Genomic DNA, 22,463 nt, shown 5'->3' with positions numbered 1-22,463 from the left:
CTCTCTGGGTCAAAAAGCCTCCTGAACAGGTTCCTTTTTCCTCGTTTGGGTGGGATGGGGTTGAGGGCCTCTTTAGGTTTATGGGGGGTGGTCAGAATGCAACTGTCTGAAATCGCCTCCTGACGCCAAGAAATGTATGATATTAAGGAAGTTTAACTGAAGACCCAACAGCAACTGAACTTAGCTGGGTGTTCAGCCCAGGTTTGTGAAGAAACAGCTGCAAAACTACAAGTCCCAGGATGCCTTTCACAGAACGTGGTTTTTATAGAGTTCATACAAGCTCAGTGGATGGCTGGAGCCTTTTCTCCATAGGTTCCTGACTAGGTTAAATAAGGCGGAGCAAATGACTCCACCCCAAAAGTGTCTAGAATTGTATTTGAGCCAAGCTCCAGGGTGGAGCCGGAACTGACCTTTATACTTCGTGCTGGTCAAGGTTGGTGGGAACTGGCTGTGTGGTTCTGGAACTGGCTGCCGTCCTGACACGTCTCAGAGCTGCAAGCAGGTTTGATTCCAGGATCCTTGTGGCCTTACTCCCCTCCTTTTATTCTTTATCCTTTTCTCTCAGGGTCCTTCCCACAGGTCTCATAATTCCTGTTGCCCCTGAGGACTCCTATGTTGACAGTCACAGGATTTTTACTACCTGCAACAGGATAATCCACTTCTGAAAGTCCTTTATTTAGAGACGTAGTCTCCACTGTTTCCTGGCAGCCAAGAAGTGCTGGGAAGGCCCTGGCTGGGAGGTTCGGTTGGTTGGCTTATTTCCCCGTATACCTCCATATACGGGAAGGTGGAGGGTTCAATTCCTGGTCAGGGTACATATCTAGATTGCAGGTTCAACCTGCCCAGTTGTGGTGCATATGGGAGGCAACTGACGGATCTCCCTTTTCCACCCCTTCCCCACCCCCAATCAATAAACATCCTCAGGTGAGGATTAAAAAAACACAGCCCTGGCAGGTGTCTCATTGGTTAGAGCGAGGGCCCTGGGCACCAAAACCTCCGGTTTCATCCTGATCAAAAGCACCTGGGTTGCAGATTCAACAGCCAATCAATATGGCTCTCACATCAATGTTTCTCAAAAAAATCAGTGGAAAAAATATCCTCAGGTGAGGATTACAAAAAAAAATCTTCAAGTGATTTTTTTAAAAAAGTGCTTGGAAGGATATACCTCAGTGCATTACCACCCGAGAGTAACAGGTTGGGGATCAGGGCTGAGGTGCAAAGGTGGTGTGAGGCTTAATGACTGCCCTGCCTTCTGTAGGTACTGCCGGTGAGCTGTCATGGCTGCTCAGCTTGGCCTGACAGAAGAGTCTGGCCTGAGCCCTGGGGAGCCTGAACTGGCTGTGAACCCCTTTGACGGGCTTCCCCTCTCTTCCCGCTACTACGAACTGCTTGAGCAGCGCCGGGCCTTGCCCATCTGGGCTGCTCGCTTTACCTTCTTGGAGCAATTGGAGAGTAGCCCCAGTGGAGTGGTGATTGTGTCCGGAGAGCCTGGCTCTGGCAAGAGCACCCAGGTGGGGGTAGATTCTGGGAGAGACAAGGGGCGGGGCGGGTAGAGAATTGGCCCTTACCTGGGCAGAGGGGGATTGGACTGCCAGGGGTTTTGGGGGAGGTAGGTAAACGGAGTGAGGTTAAGCTGGCCCCTGGGTGGTAAAGGACCAGTATATGCCCCCAAATAAGCCATAGCTCCCCTAGCCCTTCTCACTGAAGTCCTGTGTCTTGCTGACGGGTTGTCCTTCCCTACCCCTGTCCCAGATCCCTCAGTGGTGTGCAGAGTTTGCACTGGCCAGGGGATTCCAGGAAAGCCGGGTAACTGTCACTCAGCCCTACCCGCTGGCAGCCCTGAGCCTGGCCCTGCAGGTTGCTGATGAGATGGACCTGACCCTGGGTCATGAGGTTGGATACAGCATCCCCCAGGAAGACTGCACTGGGCCCCAAACCCTGCTCAGGTGAGGCTTCCTGCGGGCCTGATTCAAATCTAATCCCCTCTCAACAGGAACAAGCCCAGCCCTCTGACACCTCACCGTCACCTCTCAGCCCAGCTCACCCTTTAAAGTAGGGGTGTCGAACTCAATCAGAGAAGGGGCCAAAATCTAAAATCCAGCCTAAATCGCGGGCCGAATGGTTTACTGAACAGTCATAAACTGACAATGTCATAAACTGACAATGTCATAAACTGACAGCGGAGTGCAATGATGACAGTGCGGTGCGGGCCACATTGCAAGGCCTGGCGGGCTGGATTTGGCCCGCGGGCCTTGTGTTTGACACATGTGCTTTAAAGCATGCATTATAGCCCTGACTGGTTTGGCTCAGCTGAGAGAGCGCATGCCTGGGGACTGAAGGTCCCCGGTTCAATTCCAGTCAAGAGTACATGCCCAGGTGTGGTTTGATCCCCAGTGGAGGGCATCAATCTATGATTCTCTCATTGATGTTTCTCTCTCCTCTGAAATCAATAAAAATATATATTTTTTAAAGTAAAAAATAGCCGAAACCGGTTTGGCTCAGTGGTAGAGCGTCGGTCTGTGGACTGAAAGGTCCCAAGTTCGATTCCGGTCAAGGGCATGTACATTGGTTGCGGGCACATCCCCGGTGGGGGGTGTGCAAGAGGCAGCTGGTCAATGTTTCTCTCTCATCAACGTTTCTAGCTCTCTATCCCTCTCCCTTCCTCTCTGTAAAAAATCAATAAAAAAAATGTATTAAAAAAAAAAAAGATCTGCAGGTAATTTAAAAAAAAAAAAAAAAAAAAAAAAGTAAAAAATAGCCAAAACTGGTTTGGCTCAATGGATAGAGCGTCGGCTTGGGGACTGAAGGGTCCCGGGTTCGATTCCGGTCAAGGTTTCGGGCATATCCCCAGTGGGGGGTTGCAGGAGGCGGCTGATCGATGACTCTCTTTCATCAATGTTTCTGGCTCTCTATCTCTCTCCCTTCTCTGTACAAAATCAATAGAATATATTAAAAAAAAAAAAAAAAAGTAAAAAATAGCGGAAACCGGTTTGGCTCAGTGGATAGATCATCGGCCTGCAGACTGAAAGGTCCCAGGTTCTATTCTGGTCAAGGGCATGTATCTTGGTTGCGGGCTGCCAGTAGGGGGTGTGCAAGAGGCAGCTGATCAATGTTTCTCTCTCATCAATGTTTCTAACTCTATCCCTCTCTCTTCCTCTGTAAAAAAATCAAATATATATATATTTTTTTAAGTAAAAAATAATGCATGCATTATGCATTGCTGAATTAGGCTCTTTACTGGACCTCACATTCATCCTCATCCTCATTACAAAAGTGTTACTTCCCCAGCTGGGGTACAGCTTCTGAACAAAGTGTCACCAGTCAGTAAGGTTGTGGGTCACTGTTAAGGAATTCAGTCACAGTCTTTTTCTGACCTTAACTATCAAAACCTAGGCTCCCTGGGTAGAAGCTCCCCTGAACTGGGGCTGGCCAATGTCCACACTGACTCCTGCCCACTGCCAATGTCAACAGGTTTTGCTGGGACAGGCTGCTTCTTCAGGAGGTGGCCTCGACCCGGGGCACTGGAGCCTGGGATGTGCTGGTCCTGGACGAGGCTCAAGAGCGGTCAGTGGCCTCAGACTTACTCCAGGGGCTGCTGCGAGATGCCAGGCTGGGAAACCTCCCAGAGGACCCCAAAGTGGTGGTGGTCACTGACCCAGGTCTTGAACCTAAGCTCCGAGCCTTCTGGGGCAATCCTCCCGTTGTACGTGTACCCAGCGGGCCTGGCAGGTGTCCCACACCCGTCTACAGGGACGCTGTCCCTACTGATCGAGTGGAAGCTGCCTGCCAAGCTGTGCTGGAATTGTGTCGAAAGGAGGCTCCAGGAGACGTGCTGGTGTACCTGCCCAGTGAGGAGGTAAAAAAAAAAAAAAAAAAAAAAACGGGCTGCAAAAGGGAGGTGCTCCTGTGCCACCTTCCTGCCCCGGGGAAGGGAGCCCTGCTTGTTGGGAACGCTGGAGTTGTAGTATTCACTCTCCGCTGGGGTCCTGGGGAAACACTCAAGGATTTCAGAGTCAAGATGTCTACTGCCCTCTTTTTTATTCCATCAAATTCATTGTGGTTCAATGAATTTCTGAAATTATAACACTCCCCAACTTTTATGAGTATGTGCATTTTTTCAGAGTAAAGGGCATAGCTTTCATCAGTTTTTCAAAGAGGTCTGTGACCAAAAAAGGTGAGTAGTGCCCTAACACCCCAACCCTCTCCTCAGGAAATTTCCCTGTGCTGTGAATCCTTGTCCAGGGAGGTAGGGACCTTGGCAACCCAAGGACCTCCACCACGGGTGCTGCCCCTTCACCCAGGCCATGGTCAAGCTGCTCAGGCTGTGTATGAAGACACAGACTCAGGTGCCCGAAAGATTGTGGTCACTCACTGGCTGGCTGACTTCTCCTTCTCCCTCCCTTCCATCCGACATGTCATTGACTCGGGACTGGAGCTTCGAAGTGTGAGTGACAAAGATGAGGGTTGTGGAGGCTAAAGATATAAATGGCCCGCTCTAATCTGTCTTGACCTTGGTTGGCGGGCGGTGACAGGTGTACAATCCTCAGATCCGAGCAGAATCCCAAGTGTTGAGACCCATCAGCAAGTGTCAGGCAGAGGCAAGACGACTACGGGCAAGAGGGGCCCCTCCAGGTAAGAGCCTCTGCCCTCCCTGACATGGCCCATGAGAGTCACTGACACGCAAGCCCCGAGAAATCTACAGTGGTCTTCTTTCCCAGGTCTTTTTCCCCTCAGGATCCTGCCTCTGCCTGTATCCTAAGTCCTTCCAAGAACTAGAAGCTCCCCCATTGCCCCAACCCAGGGTGTGTGAGGAAAATCTGAGCCCCCTGGTCTTACTGCTAAAGAGGAGACAGATCGCAGAGCCGGGGGAGTGTCACTTCCTGGACCGGCCTGGTGAGCACTCCTGCCCAAGTCCTGCTGTCTGACCACAGGGCTCGGAGGTCCTCTGCACTCTCAGCCCTGTTTCCTCCCCAGCTCCAGAAGCGCTGATGCAGGCCCTGGAAGACTTAGACTACCTGGCAGCCCTGGATGACAACGGACACCTGTCAGACTTAGGTGTCATCCTGTCGGAGTTCCCCCTGCCCCCTGAGTTGGCCAAAGCCCTGCTGGCTTCATGCGAGTTTGAATGTGTGGATGAGATGCTCACCCTTGCCGCCATGCTCACTGGTATGATCATCACCTCTCTCCCTGGCTCCTTTGGCTACGGCAGGCCTTCCCTGGGTGTTTTGGCGCTCTCCAAAGGCTAGCCCTTCCCCCGAGCTCCAGTTTCCACCGCACGATGCCTACAGAACCAGGTTTTGTCAGTATCCCTCTTCTGTCTCTTTAGCCTTTTTCTTCGGCTGGTTCTACCTCAACATGCTTAAATCTCTTCTATCTGTTATCACTAAAACTCTTCTCCCCTCTTCTTCAACCCTATACTCCTCTTCAGCTAGATGGTATAATCTCTACCCTATTCCATCTAGGGTAATCCTCCACACTCCAGATTCACCCAGGTCCACCACCACACTAAGACAGCTTTCAGCTCATCAGTGACCTCCTGAAGACCTAACCCAGTAACACTTTTGAGCTCTCGTTCATGACCTTTTTTTTTTTTTTTTTTTTTTTAATATATTTTTATTGATTTCAGAGAGAGAGAGAAACCTCAATGATGAGAATGAATCATTGGTTGGCTGCCTCCTTCATGCCCCCTATTGGGGATCGAGCCCACAACCCAGGCATGTGCCCTTGAACAGAATTGTACCTAGGACCCTCCTGTCCCTAGGCCAGACTCTGTCTACTGAGCCAAACCGGCTAGGGCTCATTTCTGACCTTTGACACTTCAGAATGTTGGCCACTCCCACCTTGAAACTGCCCGGCTAAACTTCTGTGACCACTCCTCATGGTTCTCAGCCTACTTCCCTGCCATTCCCTTAATGTCTTACTTGGACGCTTCATCTTCTGCTCTTCCACTCTAAGTTGGACCTCAGGATTTTATATTCTTGCCCTTTGTGTCTTCTCATTCCCTGAACTCTAAGCAAGTTCATCCACACCCATACTCTGAAGGAATACCCTCACACTTAAAATATACAAACCTTGTATCTCCCTGTCAATGCCATTCTTCTGAATCTTAGATTTATATGTTTAACTCCTGATGGACATTTCTACCAGAACAGCCAGAATTAAACTTGAACACTTTCTTAAATGACCTCACCACCACAAAATAATACCATCATCTCCGCAGCTCCATTACCATAATTTTAAACTAATCTTTCTCCGGTTTCTTTCATTTTTATCTCTTAAGTATTATTTTAATTAATCTGCTCTTCTCCATACTCACTGTCAGGTTCTGTCACTGCTCAGCTGGACTCCTTGAGTAGCCTCTTAATTAGTCATGTGAATTTTGAACTTCTTCAAACACAGGGACTCTCTTACTTAAAAACTCTTCAACAGCCGAGACCGGTTTGGCTCAGTGGATAGAGCATCGGCCTGTGGACTGAAGGGTCCCGGGTTCGATTCCAGTCAGGGGCATGTGCCTTGGTTGCGGGCACATCCCAATGGGGGTTGTGCAGGAGGCAGCTGGTCGATGTTTCTCTCTCATCGACGTTTCTAACTCTCTATCCCTCTCAATTCCTCTCTGTAAAATCAATAAAATATATTTTTTAAAAATAAAAATAAAAACTCTTCAACAGATACTTTTTACCTTTTAGACAGACTGTAAACTCATTTACCCAGCACATCTAGCCTCTCACAACCTAGCCCATACCTACCTCCCCAGCTTCATCCCCTGTAATTCTGCCGTGCACGCCATTCCATCCACCCATACTAGGCGTTTGCCATTCTCCAAACATGCCGTGCTCCTAACTTGCTGTGTCCACAGTCCAGAATCCTCTCTCCACTCCTTGCCACTGAGCTAATTCCTACTCAAATGTCAAATCTTGGCCCACACAACTATCATGCTCATCAGGTTTGCTCACTTGTTTGTCTCTCCCACCAGACTCCTTGAGGACAGAGACTGTCTTTCATTTACCTTCAATGTCTAATAGCACTTAGAAGTTATCAGTGTCTTTTGAATTAAGTTCCCAAACTGACATTTCTGCCTTTTTACCATCCCACCTGTTCTGCTCTCCTTTCTCCTTCCCCCAAACATCCTTCCTCTCTCCTGCCTGCAGCTGCCCCCGGGTTCACCCGTCCTCCACTCTGTGCGGAGGAAGCTGCTTTACGCCGGGCCCTGGAGCACGCGGACGGTGACCACAGTTCTCTGATCCAGGTGTATGAAGCCTTTCTACAGAGTGAGTGGCCCACTGCGCGGTCTTACAGAACCCCAGGTTTTCCATAAACGGTGTGCAGCCAGCTGCCAGATCTCTGTGCCCAGGAAGAGGAGGCCCTTTGGCCAGGGATTTGGTTCTTTCGGGGTCTTAAGGCTTTGGTTGTAGCTGGTCCCTTTCCTCCTCTAGGTGGAGCAGACAAGGCTTGGTGCCAGGCTCGGGGTCTAAACTGGGCAGCACTGTGTCAAGCCCAGAAACTTCGAGGAGAACTCCTAGAACTTATGCAGCGAATTGAACTTCCCTTGTCCCAGCCAGCCTTTGGCTCTGAGAAGAATCGCAGAGACCTTCAGAAAGCACTGGTGTCTGGATACTTCCTTAAGGTTAGGGGAAAGAGTTGGGCTCCTAAAAGGATTGGAAGTCAGAGAGACCAAAGATTGGTATGCCATCTCTGAAAACTGGGGTCCAGATGGCCATTCAGAAGACGCAATAGAACCAGCACTAACTTCCGTTGGGGTACAAGGAGCTTGCGGTGTGGAGGAACTATAACATCTAGAGGAAATGTTTTTCTTTTAATACTCTCACCACCCTTACTGATTCCTTCTCATCTCCCCTTACCTTTTTCCACTGTCTGCCTCTTCTCTGTAACTTATTCCTTCAATATCTTTGCCTTTCGATGAGGTGGCCCGGGACACGGATGGGAGTGGAAATTACCTGCTCCTAACCCACAAGCACGTGGCCCAGCTCTCCCCGTACTGCTGCTACCGAGGCCGCCGGGCTCCCGCCAGGCCCCCACCGTGGGTGCTTTACCACAGTTTCTCCGTTTCCAAAGACAACTGCCTTTCCATTGTTTCCGAGATTCAACCACAGATGTGAGTTCCGTGACACCCCTCCTACACTGCCCATTCCTCTTCCTGGGGCCAGAAATATGGCTGAGGAGTTAGAAAGTCTTAAGAAGAAGAGGGAATCATAGTGGTCTGTGGTAACATGATTTGAGAAGACAGGGTTTGTGGAACGGATAGTACGAAGTTTAAAAATATGCTTTATGAGAGAGTATATGGAAATCATCTAATTATGACTCTCTGTGTCAGGCTGGTGGAGTTGGCTCCTCCATACTTCCTGAGTAACCTGCCGCCCAGTGAAAGCAGAGACTTCCTAAACCAGCTGAGAGAAGAAATGGCAGATTCTTCAACAGAGAGTGAATCTTCCTCCACCCAAGAGTTTAGAGATGCCTGTGTCCTGCAGTGACCTGCCTAAGGAAGGGAGCAGAACTCATCTCATTGTATCGCGTCCTTCCTCACTCTGGCACCATGGCAGCCAGCCAGATTTAAAGGCTGAGAGTTGCCCCGCGGGTGTGGCTCAGAGGTTGGGCATAGACCTATGAACCAGGCGGTCTAAGTTCGATTTCCAGTCAGAGTATGTGCCCGGGGTGCAGACTTGGTCCCCAAGAGGGGACATGCAGGAGGGAGCCAATCAGTGATTCTCATCATTGACATTCCCTCTCCCTCTCTGAAATCAATAAAATAAAATAAAAAATAAAAATAAAATAAATTAATAAAATAAAAAATAAAAAGCCGAGCCCTGGCTGGTTTTGCTCAGTGGATAGAGCGTCAGCCTGCAGACTGAAAGGTCTTAACGTTCAATTCCTGTCAAGGGCATATGCCTGGGTTGTGGGCTTGGTCCCCAGTAGGGGGTGTGCAGGAGGCAGACAGTCCATGTTTCTCTATCATCGTTGATGTTTCTATCTCTCCCTCTCCCTTCCTCTCTGAAATTAATTTTAAAAAATATCTTTTTTTTTAAGCCAAAAGTTTAGGATCCAATATAAATCTTGGAATTTTGAGTCTCAAGAATTGGTAGGCTGGGGCCCTGGCCACATAGCTCAAGCGGTTAGGGTGGTTAGAGTATCATCCTGATATGCCAAGTTTGTGGTTTGATCCCTGGTCAGGGCACATACAAGAATCAACCAATGAATGCACGCACAAATAAGTGGAACAACAAATTGGCCTCTCTCTCTGTCTGTCTTAAATCAGTAATACATTTTCTAAGAAAACATTTTTAAAGAAGTGTTGGGCTGGAGATAAAAGGAATCAGGTAAGCCACAAACTACATAGGGGAGGACCCTTTCCTTAGCCTTCTTCTATTTATTGGAGAGGGACTGATATGCCCCCATATCCTCAACTTAAGCTAAACCTATTCTTGTGCTTCCTTTTGAGCTACAAAAGTTCTTTTTTCTATAGTGCCAAATTTAAGCTTGGTTCTGCAGCAGCACAACATGAGGCACCCTGGCTAGTATGGCTAAGCCTTTGAGCATCGAGCCAGGAACCGAAAGGTTGTTGGTTCAATTCCCAATCAGGGTACTTGACCAGGTTGCAGGCTTGATCCTCCCCCAGTAGGGACCATGCAAGAGGCAGTTGATCAATGATGTTCTTCTGTCATTTATGTTTCTATCTACTCCTCTCCCTTCCTCTCTCTACAAATCCATAAAAACAAAGAGTTAATATCAAAGAATCAGGGCCTCAAGCAATTTGCCAGGTTCCCACTTCTGGTCAAGACTGTGTGCTATGGCTGACCTGGCAGTCACTAATGCAGAACATGAGTAGTGTGACTACAGTTGGCCTCACCCTGCCTAAAACTTAGTTCCCTCTATTATCCTGCTCCTACCTCCAGGAAAGAATTGGAGTGCCATAGGAATCAGAGAAAATCTTCCCTTTTGGCCACAACTTCAATCCTCTTTCTCTCTCTCTCTCTCTCTCTCTCTCTCTCTCTCTCTCTCTCTCTCTCTCTTTATTTTTTTATTTTATTTTTTTTTATTCTGCTCCTTAAACCTCAAAGCTGTTGCAACTTTCCATCTAAAAGCTTCCCAGCAGCCCCTGGCCCACCTACAAGCTAAAGTCTTTAACAACTTCAAGGACATCATGCTTTCCTTTCTTTCCAGCTGGGTACTCCTTTCCCTTTCCCTCGGACTGCTAACTTTGAAGACCTCCATTAACTTGCACATTGTAAATGTGTTTGTAGAATTCGGAGGGGAAAAAGAATCCTTAGAACTCTGCCTTCTCTTAATAGTGTCCGGAGCAGGAATCCAAGATGGCTGCTCGGGTAGACACCTAGCCGCAGCCGCACGCAACAATTTCAATAAAATACAACTAAAATATAAAATGGACATTACCCAGAACTACAGGAAAGTCAACTGACTGGAAATTCTACAACGAGAAGCAAGGAGAAAACCAGAAGGAAGCACGGAGGAGCTGTAAAAGCCCAAGGTACGGAGACACGCGGCGCGCGCGGAGAGGACGGAGCCGGAGAGGAGGGAGGCCGAGTGCCTGGCGGGCGTTCCCTAGCGGAAAGGAGATAAACACTCGGACTGTGCTGGGCCCCCAACTGCTCTGAACCCCCGTTCTAGGCCAGACCCTGGGGACCCAGGCTCACCCATAGGGAGCTGGGCTGTAAGGCGGTACTCGGGGAAGCAGCGAAAGGAGGTCCCAGAGGCGCGCGCACAGCGCGCAGAGAAGGGCCGGCCGGCTGTGCCGTAGGACTGCCCTGGCGGGAAGGAGACAGGCTCCAGACTGCTCTGAACGCCACCTCCAACTCCACTTCCAACTGAACTGAACCCCAGTTTCGGGCCCATTGCGGGAGAGCCTACACTGTTTGGTAGCAGGTGAAAATCGAGGGCACCTTTCTCTCAGAGGCGCTTGCAACAAGTACTGAAGGACCCTGAGTCTCAGGAGACGCATAGGGCGGGGCTGACGGAAGCCTAGGCTGTAGGCTCCACCCTGAAACCCCGCCCCATCAGGAAAGCTGCCTGCGAAAATGCCTAAACCAAATAGATCACAAACGAAAGAAATGGAGGACAAAAAGCGACTGGATATAGAGTTCAAAACCACACTTATAGGGTTTTTCAAGAGACTCCTAGAAAAGGCCGATAAAATAAATGAGACCTATGAGGATATGAAAAGGGATCAACAAGAAATGCTAAGGGATCAACAAGAAATAAAGAATACATTGTCTGAAATAAAAAATATTCTACAGAGTCCTAAAAACAGAATAGAAGATCGCAAGAATCAAGTCAAAGATTTGGAACATAAAGAGCCAGAAGACACTCCTCTGCAGAAGCTAGAAGGCAAGAGAATCCAGAAAATTGAAGATAATGTAAGAAACCTCTGGGACAACTTCAAACGATCCAACATCAGAATCATGGGGGTCCCAGAAGATGAGAGAGAGCAAGATATCGAAAACATACTGAAAGAAATAGTGATAGAAAACTTTCCCCACCTGGGGAAAGAATTGGACTTACAAGTCCAGGAAGCACACAGAATTCCAAATAAGAGGAATCCAAAGAGGACCACACCAAGACAAATCATAATTAAGATTCCAAGAGCAAAGGACAAAGAGAGAATATTAAAAGCAGCAAGAGCTAAGCAGGTGGTTACCTATAAAGGAGCACCTATACGATTGTCAGCTGATTTCTCAACAGAAACCATGCAGGCCAGACGGGAATGGCAAGAAATATTCAAGGTGATGAATAGCAAGAACCTACAGCCAAAAATACTCTACCCAGCAAAGTTATCACTCAGAATCGAAGGTCAGATAAAGAGCTTTACTAATAAAAAAAAGCTAAAGGAGTTCATCACCACCAAACCAGAATTATATGAATTGCTGAAGGGGGTTCTTTCAGAAGAGAAAGTAAATAAAGATAAAAATTATGAACAACAAATACGTAACTATCAACAAGTGAATCTAAAAACCAAGGAAATTAAAAAAAAAATCTGATGAACAATATTAACTGTTGAATATAATATTGTAGAATCAGAGGTATGGAAGGGGAGTGAACTGATGATTCTTGGGGAAAAGGGGAGAGGGGAATGTGGGAAGAGACTGAACATATAAACTGTGCACCTATGGATGAGGACAATGGGGAGTGGGGAAAGGGCAGAGGGTGGGGTGGGAAGGGGGGGGAAAGGAACACTTGTAATAATATGAACAATAAAAATTTATTTAAAAAATAAATAAATAAATAAATAAATAAAAAAAATAAAAAATAAAAAAAAATAGTGTCCGCTTTTGGAGTTTCTGTCATCACTCTGTCTCTACGTCTATGTGGATGTCAGCTGACTTCCCCCAAAGGCACTTTGCCAGAATTTATTCTTTCTAGGTCTAGCATTTAGTTTTTCCTGTAGAGTTCATCTTGGTCCTGTCTTCCCAATTTCTCCTTCATCGTCCACACCATTGATATCCTGATCCTCTACATTTCCAACCTTGGAGTTACCTGTGATTCTTCTTAGATCTAGCACTTCCTAATTTTTTTTATTTATTTATTTATTTATTTATTTATTTTTGCCAACTTCTGCTCATCCCAACTCCATTGGGTCCATTAACTTTGTCTCCTTCTTCCTCCTCTATCCTCTCTATCCCAATGGGATTAGTGTTCCTAGATTTTCTCTTTCATCAAGTGGAAGATGAAAGAACTTATCTGTCTCCCCTGACACTCAAGCCCCGTGGGGGGGGAATGCAGTCAGCAGTTTGAACACACACGGACAACATGAGGCTCCACAAGAAGAATCCTTAGCGATTATTTTACAGTAGAAAGATGCGATGCCCAACATGGATAACCCTCTGGTTCCTGTAACAGTCAGACTCCTTCTCCAGCACCTCTTCCATTACTCCGCTGTCCTTGGCATCATCCTTCCATCACACCTTTGGTACCCACCCAGCCAGTGCGGGCTGCCCCCATCGTAGCATCACCATTTACCTGCTCTGGCTCCGCAGAACCGCCAGTCCGACCCACCTGCAGAAGACCCCGTGGGGTCCCTCGGGGAGTCAATTCCAATTGGCCAGCCCGCCCCACTCTTCGCACCTCATTGGCTACTGTACTGAAGGTCCCGCCCAGTCGGCCCCTCAGGTTCCAGCAGCCGTGGGACCATCCAAGCAGCAGAAAACGGCGGGAAAGGCCGAGTCTCTGCTTGCGGGGCAAGCATGCCACGTTGGCCTGGGAGCCGGCAGTGGCCTAGGAGCCCTCAAGGAGAGCTCCAGGCCGGCTCCTCCTCGCGCGCTGCAAGGCGGGGGCAGCCGCACGACCCTCAGCCCTGGGCCCCGCGCTCCACGCGGCGCCTCGGTCCGGAAAAGCTTTGGGCCAGCCAGCCAGGCAGGCGTCGTAGCTCACACCACCGAGGCCAGCCCGGACACGGAAGCCACCTTGTTGTCCTCGGCCCAGGGCTGCAAGTTCTGCAGCGCGAAGAGCGACGAGTTGTGCAGGCAGAGCGGGTCCGGGGGCAGCGGCGGCCGCAGCGGCCGTGGCAGCGCGTCCTGCTGCAGGTGCAGGAGCAGCCGGCCCGCGCGGTGCCGCTCCGCCTCGCGCTCCTCCGCCGTCTGGCGCCTGGACGGGCGGGAGGAGATGCGGGGTCAGCGAGGCCGGCCCTCGCCCAGCCCGAGCCTCACCGCCAGCGGGTCCGGCCCGCGGTCCCTCCCCGCCCCGCGCCTCACCGCCACTTGGTGCGCCGGTTCTGGAACCACGTCTTGACCTGAGCGTCCGTCATGCGCAGCGCCTTGGCCAGCGCCGCCCTCTCCGCCGACGCCAGGTACTTCTGGCGCAGGAAGCGCCGCTCCAGCTCCAGCACCTGCGAGCGCGAGAAGGACGTGCGCGGCTTCTTCCGCTTCGGCGGGGTCCGGTTCTGGTAAGGATGGCCGATGCGGCGCGTCCCGGAGAAGGGGGAGAGCGCGGCTGCGGGGAGGGAGGGGTAAAGAGCGGGGCAGGGCTTGCGGGGCGGCCCAGGGGGTCCCCGAGACGCAGGCCCAGGGGGTCCCCGAGCCGCAGGCCCAGGGGGTCCCTAAGACGCAGGCCCAGGGGGTCCCTGAGAAGATAGCGCGGCTGTCCGGTCCGCAGAGCTCCACGCGTGCGGTCCTTACTGGAGCCCCCAGTTCGCCCCCGCCCCCCTGGAGGCCTCTGGACAGGAAAGGGCTCGGAAGGAACGGGCCTGGGCGAGGGAGAACGGTCCCCATGACTTCACCCTGCTCTCCCCGCGCCCCGGCGTGGGCAGGGGCCTTCAGAGATGGGCGCGGGCATCGACGGTAGCTCACCTCCCACGCCCTCTCCGCCCTCTCCGCATTGGAACCAAGACACCTACGTGGGGAGGGGGTCCCCTGGCACGATCGGAGGGAGGAGTGTGAAAGGCCACCTGGACATGGAGCTTGCCAAGGACCAACGATGAGCAAACCCAGTCACCGTGGGACAAAACGGTGGGAGGGGTTGGGCATCCTCACCCGTCAGCCGGTCCTTGGCAAAGCGGCGGCCGCTGTCCATCCAGGGGAAGGTGAGTCCCGCGAGGCCCCCGGTGCCGGCCAAGGCCGAGGGGCCGGGCACCGGCACGGCAGGCGCGCTCCCCGCGGGCGGTGGCGGCGGCGGCACGGGCAGCGGGCGGTGCGCGGGGACGCGGATCACGCCGCCGCCACCGCCGGGGCCCAGGCCGGAGCCGCCGGGGAGCGGGCCCAGCGAGCCGGAGGGGCCGTAGCTCGAGGCTCCGGGAAAGGCACCTGAGAACGCCGCGCCGTCCCCGTGGCCCTGGCCCCCCGCGCGCCCCGGGCCCAGGCCGCTCCCGGTGGACTCCGGGCAGCTCAGGATCTGGTCGATGCCGAAGCTGATGGGCTCGTGGTGCGGGAGGCTGTGCGAGGCCAGCACCGCCGGCTCCATGGGGGTCCGGGCTGGGGGGGACCGCAGGAGGTCCGGCGGTTTGGAGGGCGCCCCAGGCAGCTCGGGGAGCCCAGCGGCGGCGGAGCGCTCGGGGCGGCGGCCTCAGGGGCCAGCGGAGCCGGCCGCGCCTGGGCGCCGGGGCCCCCGGCACAGCTTCATCCCAGCGCACGGGCAGTAGCCGCGCCCATGCCGGCCTCTGCGGGGCGTCGGTGCGGGACCTCGCATCCCGGGGTCCCAGGAGCGCCCTTCCGTCTCAGGCGCAGATGGACGCCGGGCTGCCGGGCTTCTGCCCGGGTCCGGGGCGGAGAGGGTGGCGGGCGCGGGCCGGGCAGAGACTGACAGCTCTGCCTCCGGGGGCAGCGAGGGCTGGGGGTAGGGCAGGGGCGGGGCCCGGCCCGTTAAAGGGGAAGAGGCGCCGCTGTGCGCCCGGCGTGGGGAGACCGGTCGATGGGGATGGGGGGCGGGGTGGGGAGGCGGCCGGGGGTGAGAGCCCGGCTCCGGCCGGGAGGGGCGGGCGCGGGGCGGCCGCGCGCTGAGTCAGCCGGGATGCGCGCGGCTGCCGCCTCCCCGCCGCCTCCGCCTCGGCGCTTCCTCGTGGGTGTCTCTCCCCACACCCCCCCTCTCTCCGCCTCCCGATGGGGCCTGCCTGCGGACCCCCGGATTCGTTGTGCCCGCCGCCTACGAGCCCTCGAAGACCAAATCTCGTTGTGGCCTCCAGGATGCGATGGGCAGCCGCGGGGGACCGGCGCGGCCGGGAAGGCCCGGGCGGAACAGGTGTGGGCAGCGGCGGCGGGCGCAGCTGGCGGGCCAGGGCGGGGCGCGGCCACTCTGGGCCAGGGTCCTGGGGCACCCCCTGGCCTCTTCCGTGGGACCCCCAGCTCCTTTCGGGAGCGCCTGCCATTGGCGGTGTCCTTGCGTTCCTTAGAATTTCGATTTTTCTGAAATCGGTGCAAAGCGGGCTCGCGGCTGAATGCGGGCCACCTCAGGCCGGTGTGAGTTTGGGGTTGCCTGTTCTGCCCCCGGCAGAGGACCACCCAAGAGGGGCTCTGCGCCTGGGAAGTCGATTCTCACACACTTTCCCCTACCCCCCCACCCCACCCGACCCCGGGCGGGAGGACGAAATCTCCACCGGAGACACCAAAGCCTTCCGAGGGGGACGGGCTGCCTCGTTTCCTACAGACGCTCCACCCAGCCCCAGCGCAGGGAGCTGTGGCTGGAGCGTGTCAGGGAAGCGGGGTCTTTGGGGAGAGACCGGAGCGGTTTGGTGACCTCGTGACCTCTGGCTAAGGACCCAGGAGCTGGGAGTGTGTGAACCCGGCGTCCTTCCCCGGGATGGGACCCCTGGCCCGGCGGGCCCCTTCGCCTTAGACCCGCCCCTGCCGCCGCCCGGCCCGGTGCAGGCCGCCATAATCGGGTTAGCTGGGTCGGAATTACATTACCTTCCCCGGCCCGACCCGGCCCCGGGGGGGCCCTGGCGCCTCCAAGCCGGTGAGACTGGGCGCGGGGAGGGGGTGTTCTCAGCATCCCGCGGGCGGGTTGGCACCGAGGAGCAGCTCGGCCCGCCTCGGACACGTGGTGGCCAAAGGGCCCCACCCCATGTGCCAGCCCCAGCTCCTCGACCCCAGCCCGCTCCGTGCACAGTCCCAGGCTGCCTGGTACCCCGGGGGAGCCAGCATGCCTTCTCCCTCTGAGTCTAGTGGATGGGTCTCCCCAGGAGCGCGGAATCTTCCCGCTGATTCTTCAGGGTCTCCTGGGAAAGGCGCTGACCCTTTTCTCCCCAGCAGATGGGCTGGCAGGCTGGCGCCTGGGGCAGGGTGGTGGGTCTCTTCTCTCCAGGGAATGGAGGGATGATATTTGGGCATCTGGGCAGGAAAATAAAGAGGAGGAAAAGGGAGTGGGCTCCCTCCCCACCAAAGCCACCAGCCCCTCGGTTCTCAGAAGCCTCAGTCTGAAGGCTGGGGGAGGGAGACAGTGGGCGTCCGTCCGTTACATCCTTCCCCAACCTTGTTCACGCGCATCATCCAATTCTTCCAGCCCTTACCGCACCTCTTCTCAAAGGAGGCTGGGGGGTGGGGGGTCTGCAAATTTGGCAGGTGTGTTCCTATCTTGGTGGAAAAGACGGGCATTATCACCGCCCCCAGGCCTTCACAACGGCCCCAGCTCCCTTTCTCAACCGTAGAGGGGTGGGGCTACTAGGGCACAGAAAGCCGCTGTTCGGGCAAAACCTTCTGAAATAGCATGGCTGGAGCCCCCCAGACGTGAACAGAGAGGCTGAGGAGACAGCAAACTAAATAAGCCTTTGGCTCTGGCTGGGTGGCTCAGTTGGTTATTCTCATTTCCTCCCTCCCTCCCTCCCTCCCTCCCTCCCTCCCTCCCTCCCTCTCTTCCTCCCTCATCTTCCTCTCTCCTTCCTTCCCACCTTCTCGCCCTCTCTTCCTCTAAAATAAACAAATAAAAAAATTAAAGCCAAAACCAGTTTGGCTCAGTGGATAGAGCGCGGCTTGCGAACTGAAGGGTCCCAGGTTCGATTCCGGTCAAGGACATCTACCTTGGTTGCGGGCACATCCCCTGGGGGGGGGGGGGTGCAGGAGGTGGCTGATGGGTGTTTCTCTCTCATCGATGTTTCTAGCTCTCTATGCCTCTCCCTTCCTCTCAAAAAAAAAATCAATAAAATATATATTTTTAAAAAGTTAAAAATACATAAATAAAGCCTCTGAAGTGACTGACCTGCAGGTCAGGAGTTTTTCAGTCCCTTTCCCACTCTAGGGGGTGGGCCTCTGAGAAGAGTGTGGCACTAGTGTACCTCCAAACAAGCTGAATAAATCCTGGAATGCATCAATGAGTGAATCAATGAGGAAGAAAAGGTCAGCATAGTATAGACCTGTATACCTGCTTCCTCTACCTCCTGCCTTTTAAGGTCAGCACAGATGGCTCTGCCACCCAGAGATTGCCTAACTGATCCTTTGAGCAGAATGGCCACAAACGAGTACTACATACTCATCTTCTACCGAGTTAAAACTTTTTTTTTTTCAGTGCCCCATTTTAAGAACAAGGACTTTCAGTCTGTCAGCCACCGTCCCAGGAATTCCTCTGCTTGCCTTCACTTTGCTGATTCCTTGATTCTCTGGGAAGGTGGTTCCTGCTAGTTTATGTTGAAGATGGAGACTCCACCTCCCCTACACACTCTTTGGGTTCATCGCTCCATATTCTACATGCATGTGGCCCCCAACTCTCCAAGTTTTCAAGCCTGTACCTTCACAAGAAGAGGCCACATACCCAGCCTGAGCTTCTGTGCCTTCTCTCCCTTCCTGCTGTTAGTAGAGTATCCTTCCCTTGAGACGGTCCCCCACTCCTGTATCATCGTTTCTCTCATTAACTTAGTTCTTCCTACCCCGTGTCTTAGATCTGTTACCTCAGCAAAGTCTTTGCCCAGCTCTTCAGGAAAGATTGTTTTTTTTTTCCATTTCCTGCGACACCCACTGCCTCCATTTCCTCATTATTTATTCTTTTAACCCACTGCAAGCTGGCCTCACTATACCAACCTTCTCAGGAAGCGTCAGTATCCAATGTCCATTATCCAGAAATCTCTGACATGTTTTACTTTGTTGATCACCAACTATTTCTTGAAATGTCCTTTTTTTTCTTTTTCTTTTGCTTCCTTAAATAATAATGTCTTATTTTACATCTTCAGACTTTCTTAATGACTGCTTATATTTTTTTCCTCCACTGACTTTTCTTTTTCTACTATAGACTGTGAGCATTCTTTAGAGTCCAGACTTCAGGTTCTCTCTCTCTCTCTCTCTCTCTCTCTCTCTCTCTCTCTCTCTCTCTCTCTCTTCTTCTTCTTCTTCTTCTTCTTCTTCTTCTTCTTCTTCTTCTTCTCTCTCTCTCTCTCTCTCTCTCTCTCTCTCTCTCTCTCTCTCTCTCCATCTGCTCAGGTTTCATCCACTTCAATAGCTCCATCTACTACATCCACCCAGAAAACTCTGAGACCTTCCTCCCTGGTTCTGACTGTGGTGCTTCAGCCTTCTGGCCAACTCCACCTGCCCTTGCTGCAGCCACCTTAGTCCACCAGGCTGGGAGACAGGCTCTCCTCCCAAGCTTCTTACTCCCTCCTATCGTGCTTTCCTTTGAAATACTTTATACACAGCCCTTCCTTCCCATCCCCACTGATAAAAGCCTAATATAGGCCATCATCACTACCACCTACATTCATTCATTGTTCATCCAGGAAAAAAAAATGTTTTTAATCCTCATCGGAGGATAATTTTCGACTGATTCTTAAAGAGTGGAAAAGAGAGGGAAAGACAGAGAAAAACATTGATTGGTTGCCTCCTACACCAGCCCTAACCAGGACCCAGGCTGGGGAGGAGCCTTGACTGGAATCAAACCCAGGACTCTTTGGTCTACAGGCCAACACTCTATCCACTGAGCAAAACTGGCTAGAGCCATCCAGAAAATTTTGATTGAACATGGCACTCTTAGTCCTCTGTACCTGGCAATGGAGATATATAAACACAACGGGGGGGGGGGCGGGGGGGAGTCTATGGCACTGAGAAGCTTACATTTTAGTGGGGGAGGCAGATGTAAAACAAGAAAAATATACAATACATTAAATAATAATAATTGCTAGAAAGAAGAAATAAAGCAAGGAAGGGGGAGAAGAACTAAAAGGGTAGGGAGCTGTGATTTACCTAGAATGATTAAAAAAAAAAAAAAAAAAAGGCTTTGTGGAGTGCCAGGCTGGTGTGGCTCAGGGGTTGAGCATCAACTTATGAACCAGGAGCTCAGGGCACATGCCCAGGATGTATTGGGGGAGGGGAGAGGGGCTCTGCTCCCAGTAGGAAACCTGCAGGAGGCAGCTGATCAATGATTCTCTCTCTCGTTGATGTTTCTCTCCTTCTCCCTTCCTCTCTGAAATAATAATAATAAAAAAGGCCTTGTGGAGTAAAGACCTGAAGGAAGGTACCATTTGTGCATCTGAACATTTCAAGTTGGTGACACAGTGAGAGTACATTCTGGTGTGTCTGTGGAACAAATGGTGAGGGATCCAGTGTGTCTAGAGAGATTGAGTGACTGAGAGACCATGCAAAGCCTTGAAGACCACTGTAAGGACTTTGCCTTTTATTTGGATGAAAAAGGGAAGCTGACTCCAGCTGGTTTGGCTCAGTGGATAGAGTGTTGACCTGCGGACTGAAAGGTCCCTGATTGGATTCTAGTCAAGGGCACATGCCCAGTCGAGGGCTCATCCCAAGTAGAGACGTGCAAGAGGCAGCTGATCAATGATCCTCTCTCATCATTGATGTTTCTATCTCTCTATCTCTCCCTTTCTCTCTGAAATCAATAAAAATGTTTTTTAAAAAGAGGAGCTATTGGAAGATTATAAAAAAGTAAGGCACCCATTTTTATTTTATTATTTTTTTTCCAGCCTGTTGGTTTAATTACAGGTGTTACACAGAGGATCTTGAAGAATGCGCTTTGACAGGATTCTGAGCTGGGTTTACTCTGACCACACAGCTAAGGTTGAAATGGCAGAATGGGAAGAACTGAAGAGATAAGCTGGTGCATGATTATCATGATCATTACTTTTTTTTTTACAAAAGTTTATTCTTACATATGCCACAGCCTCCAAGACAATACTCCATTTTAGCTCTAGGTGGCAAGACATGTGACGTCAGGGAATCCTGATGTTAGAACAGAAATGGAATTGAGGAACACCATTGCCCCAGGCACAAGGAACAGATCACTTTTTGTCAGATTTCTTAATTCTACCCGTGGCCTTCCCCTTGGCCTTCTGCTCCTCCTTCTGCCGCTGCTTGAACGCCTTGTCTTCCTCGTCCGTCTGTCCCCTTGGCCTGCTTCTTGGGCTGCTTCAGGGACTTCTTTTTGCCACCTTCTCAGCTGGACATGGTACCTGCCGCCCCAGCCCCCCAGGCACCCATTTTTTTAATTTTATTTTTAACAACTTTCTTAAGGTAAACCTGACACAATAAACTGCACATATTTAAAGAGTACAATGAGCCAAAACCAGTTTGGCTCAGTGGATAGAGCATTGGCCTGAGGACTGAACGGTCCCGGGTTTGATTCCGGTCAAGGGCATGTGCATTGGTTGCGGGCACATCCCCAGTAGGGGGTGTGCAGGAGGCAGTTGATCAATGTTTCTCTCTTATTGATGTTTCTGGCTCTCTATCCCTTGTCCTTCCTCTCTGTAATATATATATATATATATATATATATATATATATATATATATATATATATATATATACATATATGAAACATAAAAGGTACAATGTGAAAAAAAATAGAGTACAATGTGATAAGTTTTGACATATGCATACACCCATGAAACCACCAACACAAACAAGATAATAAACATATCCATCAACTCCAAATTTTCTCCTTATATTCTTTTTTATTCATATTTTACCAGAATTACTCTGAGCTGCTGTATTGGGAATAGCTTAAGGAGGGACAGCGTGGAAACAAGAAAAGCAGGCAAAAACCCGCTGCTCATCCAGAGGACAGATGATGGCATCGTGGACCAAAGAGGTAAGCAATGGCTATATAGTAAGTAGGTGATGAAAATATCACCGATCCAACAACTTCTTGTCGCGTATCCACTCCGGTTCACTTTGAACATAAATGAACAAAAATGTTTCTCTCATAGGGTCACTCCCCTCTTCAAGAGTCAGCTAGCTCTCTACGGCCCACGGGCTAAAGGTCCCAACTCCCTACAGTCCTGCTTCTTCCACCACTGCCCTCAGGTGCACCTCTGGGCCTCCATCCTGTCCCTCTCCAGCCCCTCCCCTCCGCCCAGCCTTCCTTTTCTGTGTCCGTCTTCCCCACCCCAGCTCTACATTGTGCCCACAGAGTCCCCCTTCCTTCCGAAAGCCTTTCGAGGTCTCCATGGGGATCCCTGCCTTCTTTCCTCTCCGCCTGCACTTGGTGCTGGGACCTCGCAGTAAACTTGCACTTGGTGTTAGGGCTGCTGTGAGCGCCGGGGACAGTGGCGCGCGAGCTCGAGGGACCGCTGCGCCTCCCTGGCACCGGGCTGAGCTCGTGCAGCCGCGGGCACTCGCCGCCCGCGCGCGCCGGTGTGTGGCCGCGTCCCAGCCGTCCTCCCCTCCCTCCTCCTGCGGCATCTGCTCTGCATTAGTCTGTCCCAGGCCTCCGCAGGCGCCGGTGATTGAATCATCATCATTAGCGAGGGCCTGCCCCCCGCATCCCGGCGGCGGGGGGAGGACGGGACGGGGGGTGTAAGATCACTACCAAGTCTCTAGGGTCTCCTCCTCCCCGTCGCCCTCCCGAGCCTCCTCCGCAAAGCAAACCCCGAGAAACTCCCGCTCTGGAGCCGGGAGGAGGCCCGCGATCGGGATGTAGCTTCGCATTGTCTAGCGTCGGCGACATAACCGAGGGAGCGCGGGAGGGGCTTTAGCGTGGCTGTCACCGGAGCGGGGCGAGCCCGAGCGGCGGCGGGCGGAGACGCCCGGCCTTCGGGGGCAGGAGGAAGCGGTCTTCTGCAGGCTCCCAAAGTTCGT

At 52.1% G+C, this 22,463-nt stretch overlaps 3 protein-coding genes and 1 long non-coding RNA gene across 6 annotated transcripts in view; 2 read left to right on the top strand and 2 right to left on the bottom strand.

Moving 5' to 3' along the window:
* LOC311631350 overlaps nt 1-12,553 on the bottom strand; it is a 741,950-nt gene extending 729,397 nt beyond the window's left edge. Inside the window, exon 1 of one of the 2 annotated variants that reach the window (XR_014796550.1) lies at nt 12,530-12,553. This is a non-coding gene — a long non-coding RNA (uncharacterized lncRNA). Of the gene's footprint in view, nt 1-5,580; nt 5,598-12,529 lie in introns of those variants that run through there. The other variant, XR_014796551.1, reaches the window with a different exon arrangement.
* DQX1 (DEAQ-box RNA dependent ATPase 1) lies at nt 129-8,814 on the top strand. Of its 2 annotated transcripts, none has more exons than XM_084901368.1 (11): nt 129-1,511; nt 1,753-1,946; nt 3,472-3,856; nt 4,211-4,444; nt 4,548-4,632; nt 4,735-4,893; nt 4,975-5,166; nt 7,149-7,268; nt 7,434-7,624; nt 7,923-8,113; nt 8,333-8,814. In XM_084901368.1, exons 1-11 carry the CDS (start codon nt 1,278-1,280, stop codon nt 8,487-8,489), a joined length of 2,142 nt encoding a protein of 713 aa, XP_084757494.1. In that variant the 5' UTR covers nt 129-1,277; the 3' UTR covers nt 8,490-8,814. The 2 variants fall into 2 exon arrangements, with proteins under 2 accessions (XP_084757494.1, XP_084757493.1); XM_084901367.1 differs by having other exon boundaries at nt 4,533-4,632.
* Nucleotides 12,554-12,575: 22 nt separating the features above from the next.
* On the bottom strand, nt 12,576-15,253 carry TLX2 (T cell leukemia homeobox 2). The gene is made up of 3 exons (XM_084901382.1): nt 14,496-15,253; nt 13,719-13,956; nt 12,576-13,611 (listed from the first exon to the last, which is right to left on the bottom strand). Exons 1-3 carry the CDS (start codon nt 14,920-14,922, stop codon nt 13,395-13,397), a joined length of 882 nt encoding a protein of 293 aa, XP_084757508.1. The 5' UTR covers nt 14,923-15,253; the 3' UTR covers nt 12,576-13,394.
* Nucleotides 15,109-22,423, top strand: LOC311631149 (uncharacterized protein; the record flags this gene model as incomplete). Its single annotated transcript, XM_084900966.1, has 4 exons — nt 15,109-15,216; nt 15,431-15,696; nt 21,356-21,474; nt 21,593-22,423. 4 exons carry the CDS (start codon nt 15,109-15,111, stop codon nt 21,619-21,621), a joined length of 522 nt encoding a protein of 173 aa, XP_084757092.1. The 3' UTR covers nt 21,622-22,423.
* Nucleotides 22,424-22,463: the final 40 nt, after the last annotated feature.

The sequence above is a fragment of the Pipistrellus hanaki genome (genome assembly GCF_964339955.1).
Source record: "Pipistrellus hanaki genome assembly, chromosome: 12".
In the NCBI taxonomy this organism is placed as follows: Eukaryota; Metazoa; Chordata; class Mammalia; order Chiroptera; family Vespertilionidae; genus Pipistrellus; species Pipistrellus hanaki.
The sequence above is the reverse complement of the archived record's forward strand: the minus strand, read 5'-3'. Positions and strand labels throughout refer to the sequence as shown.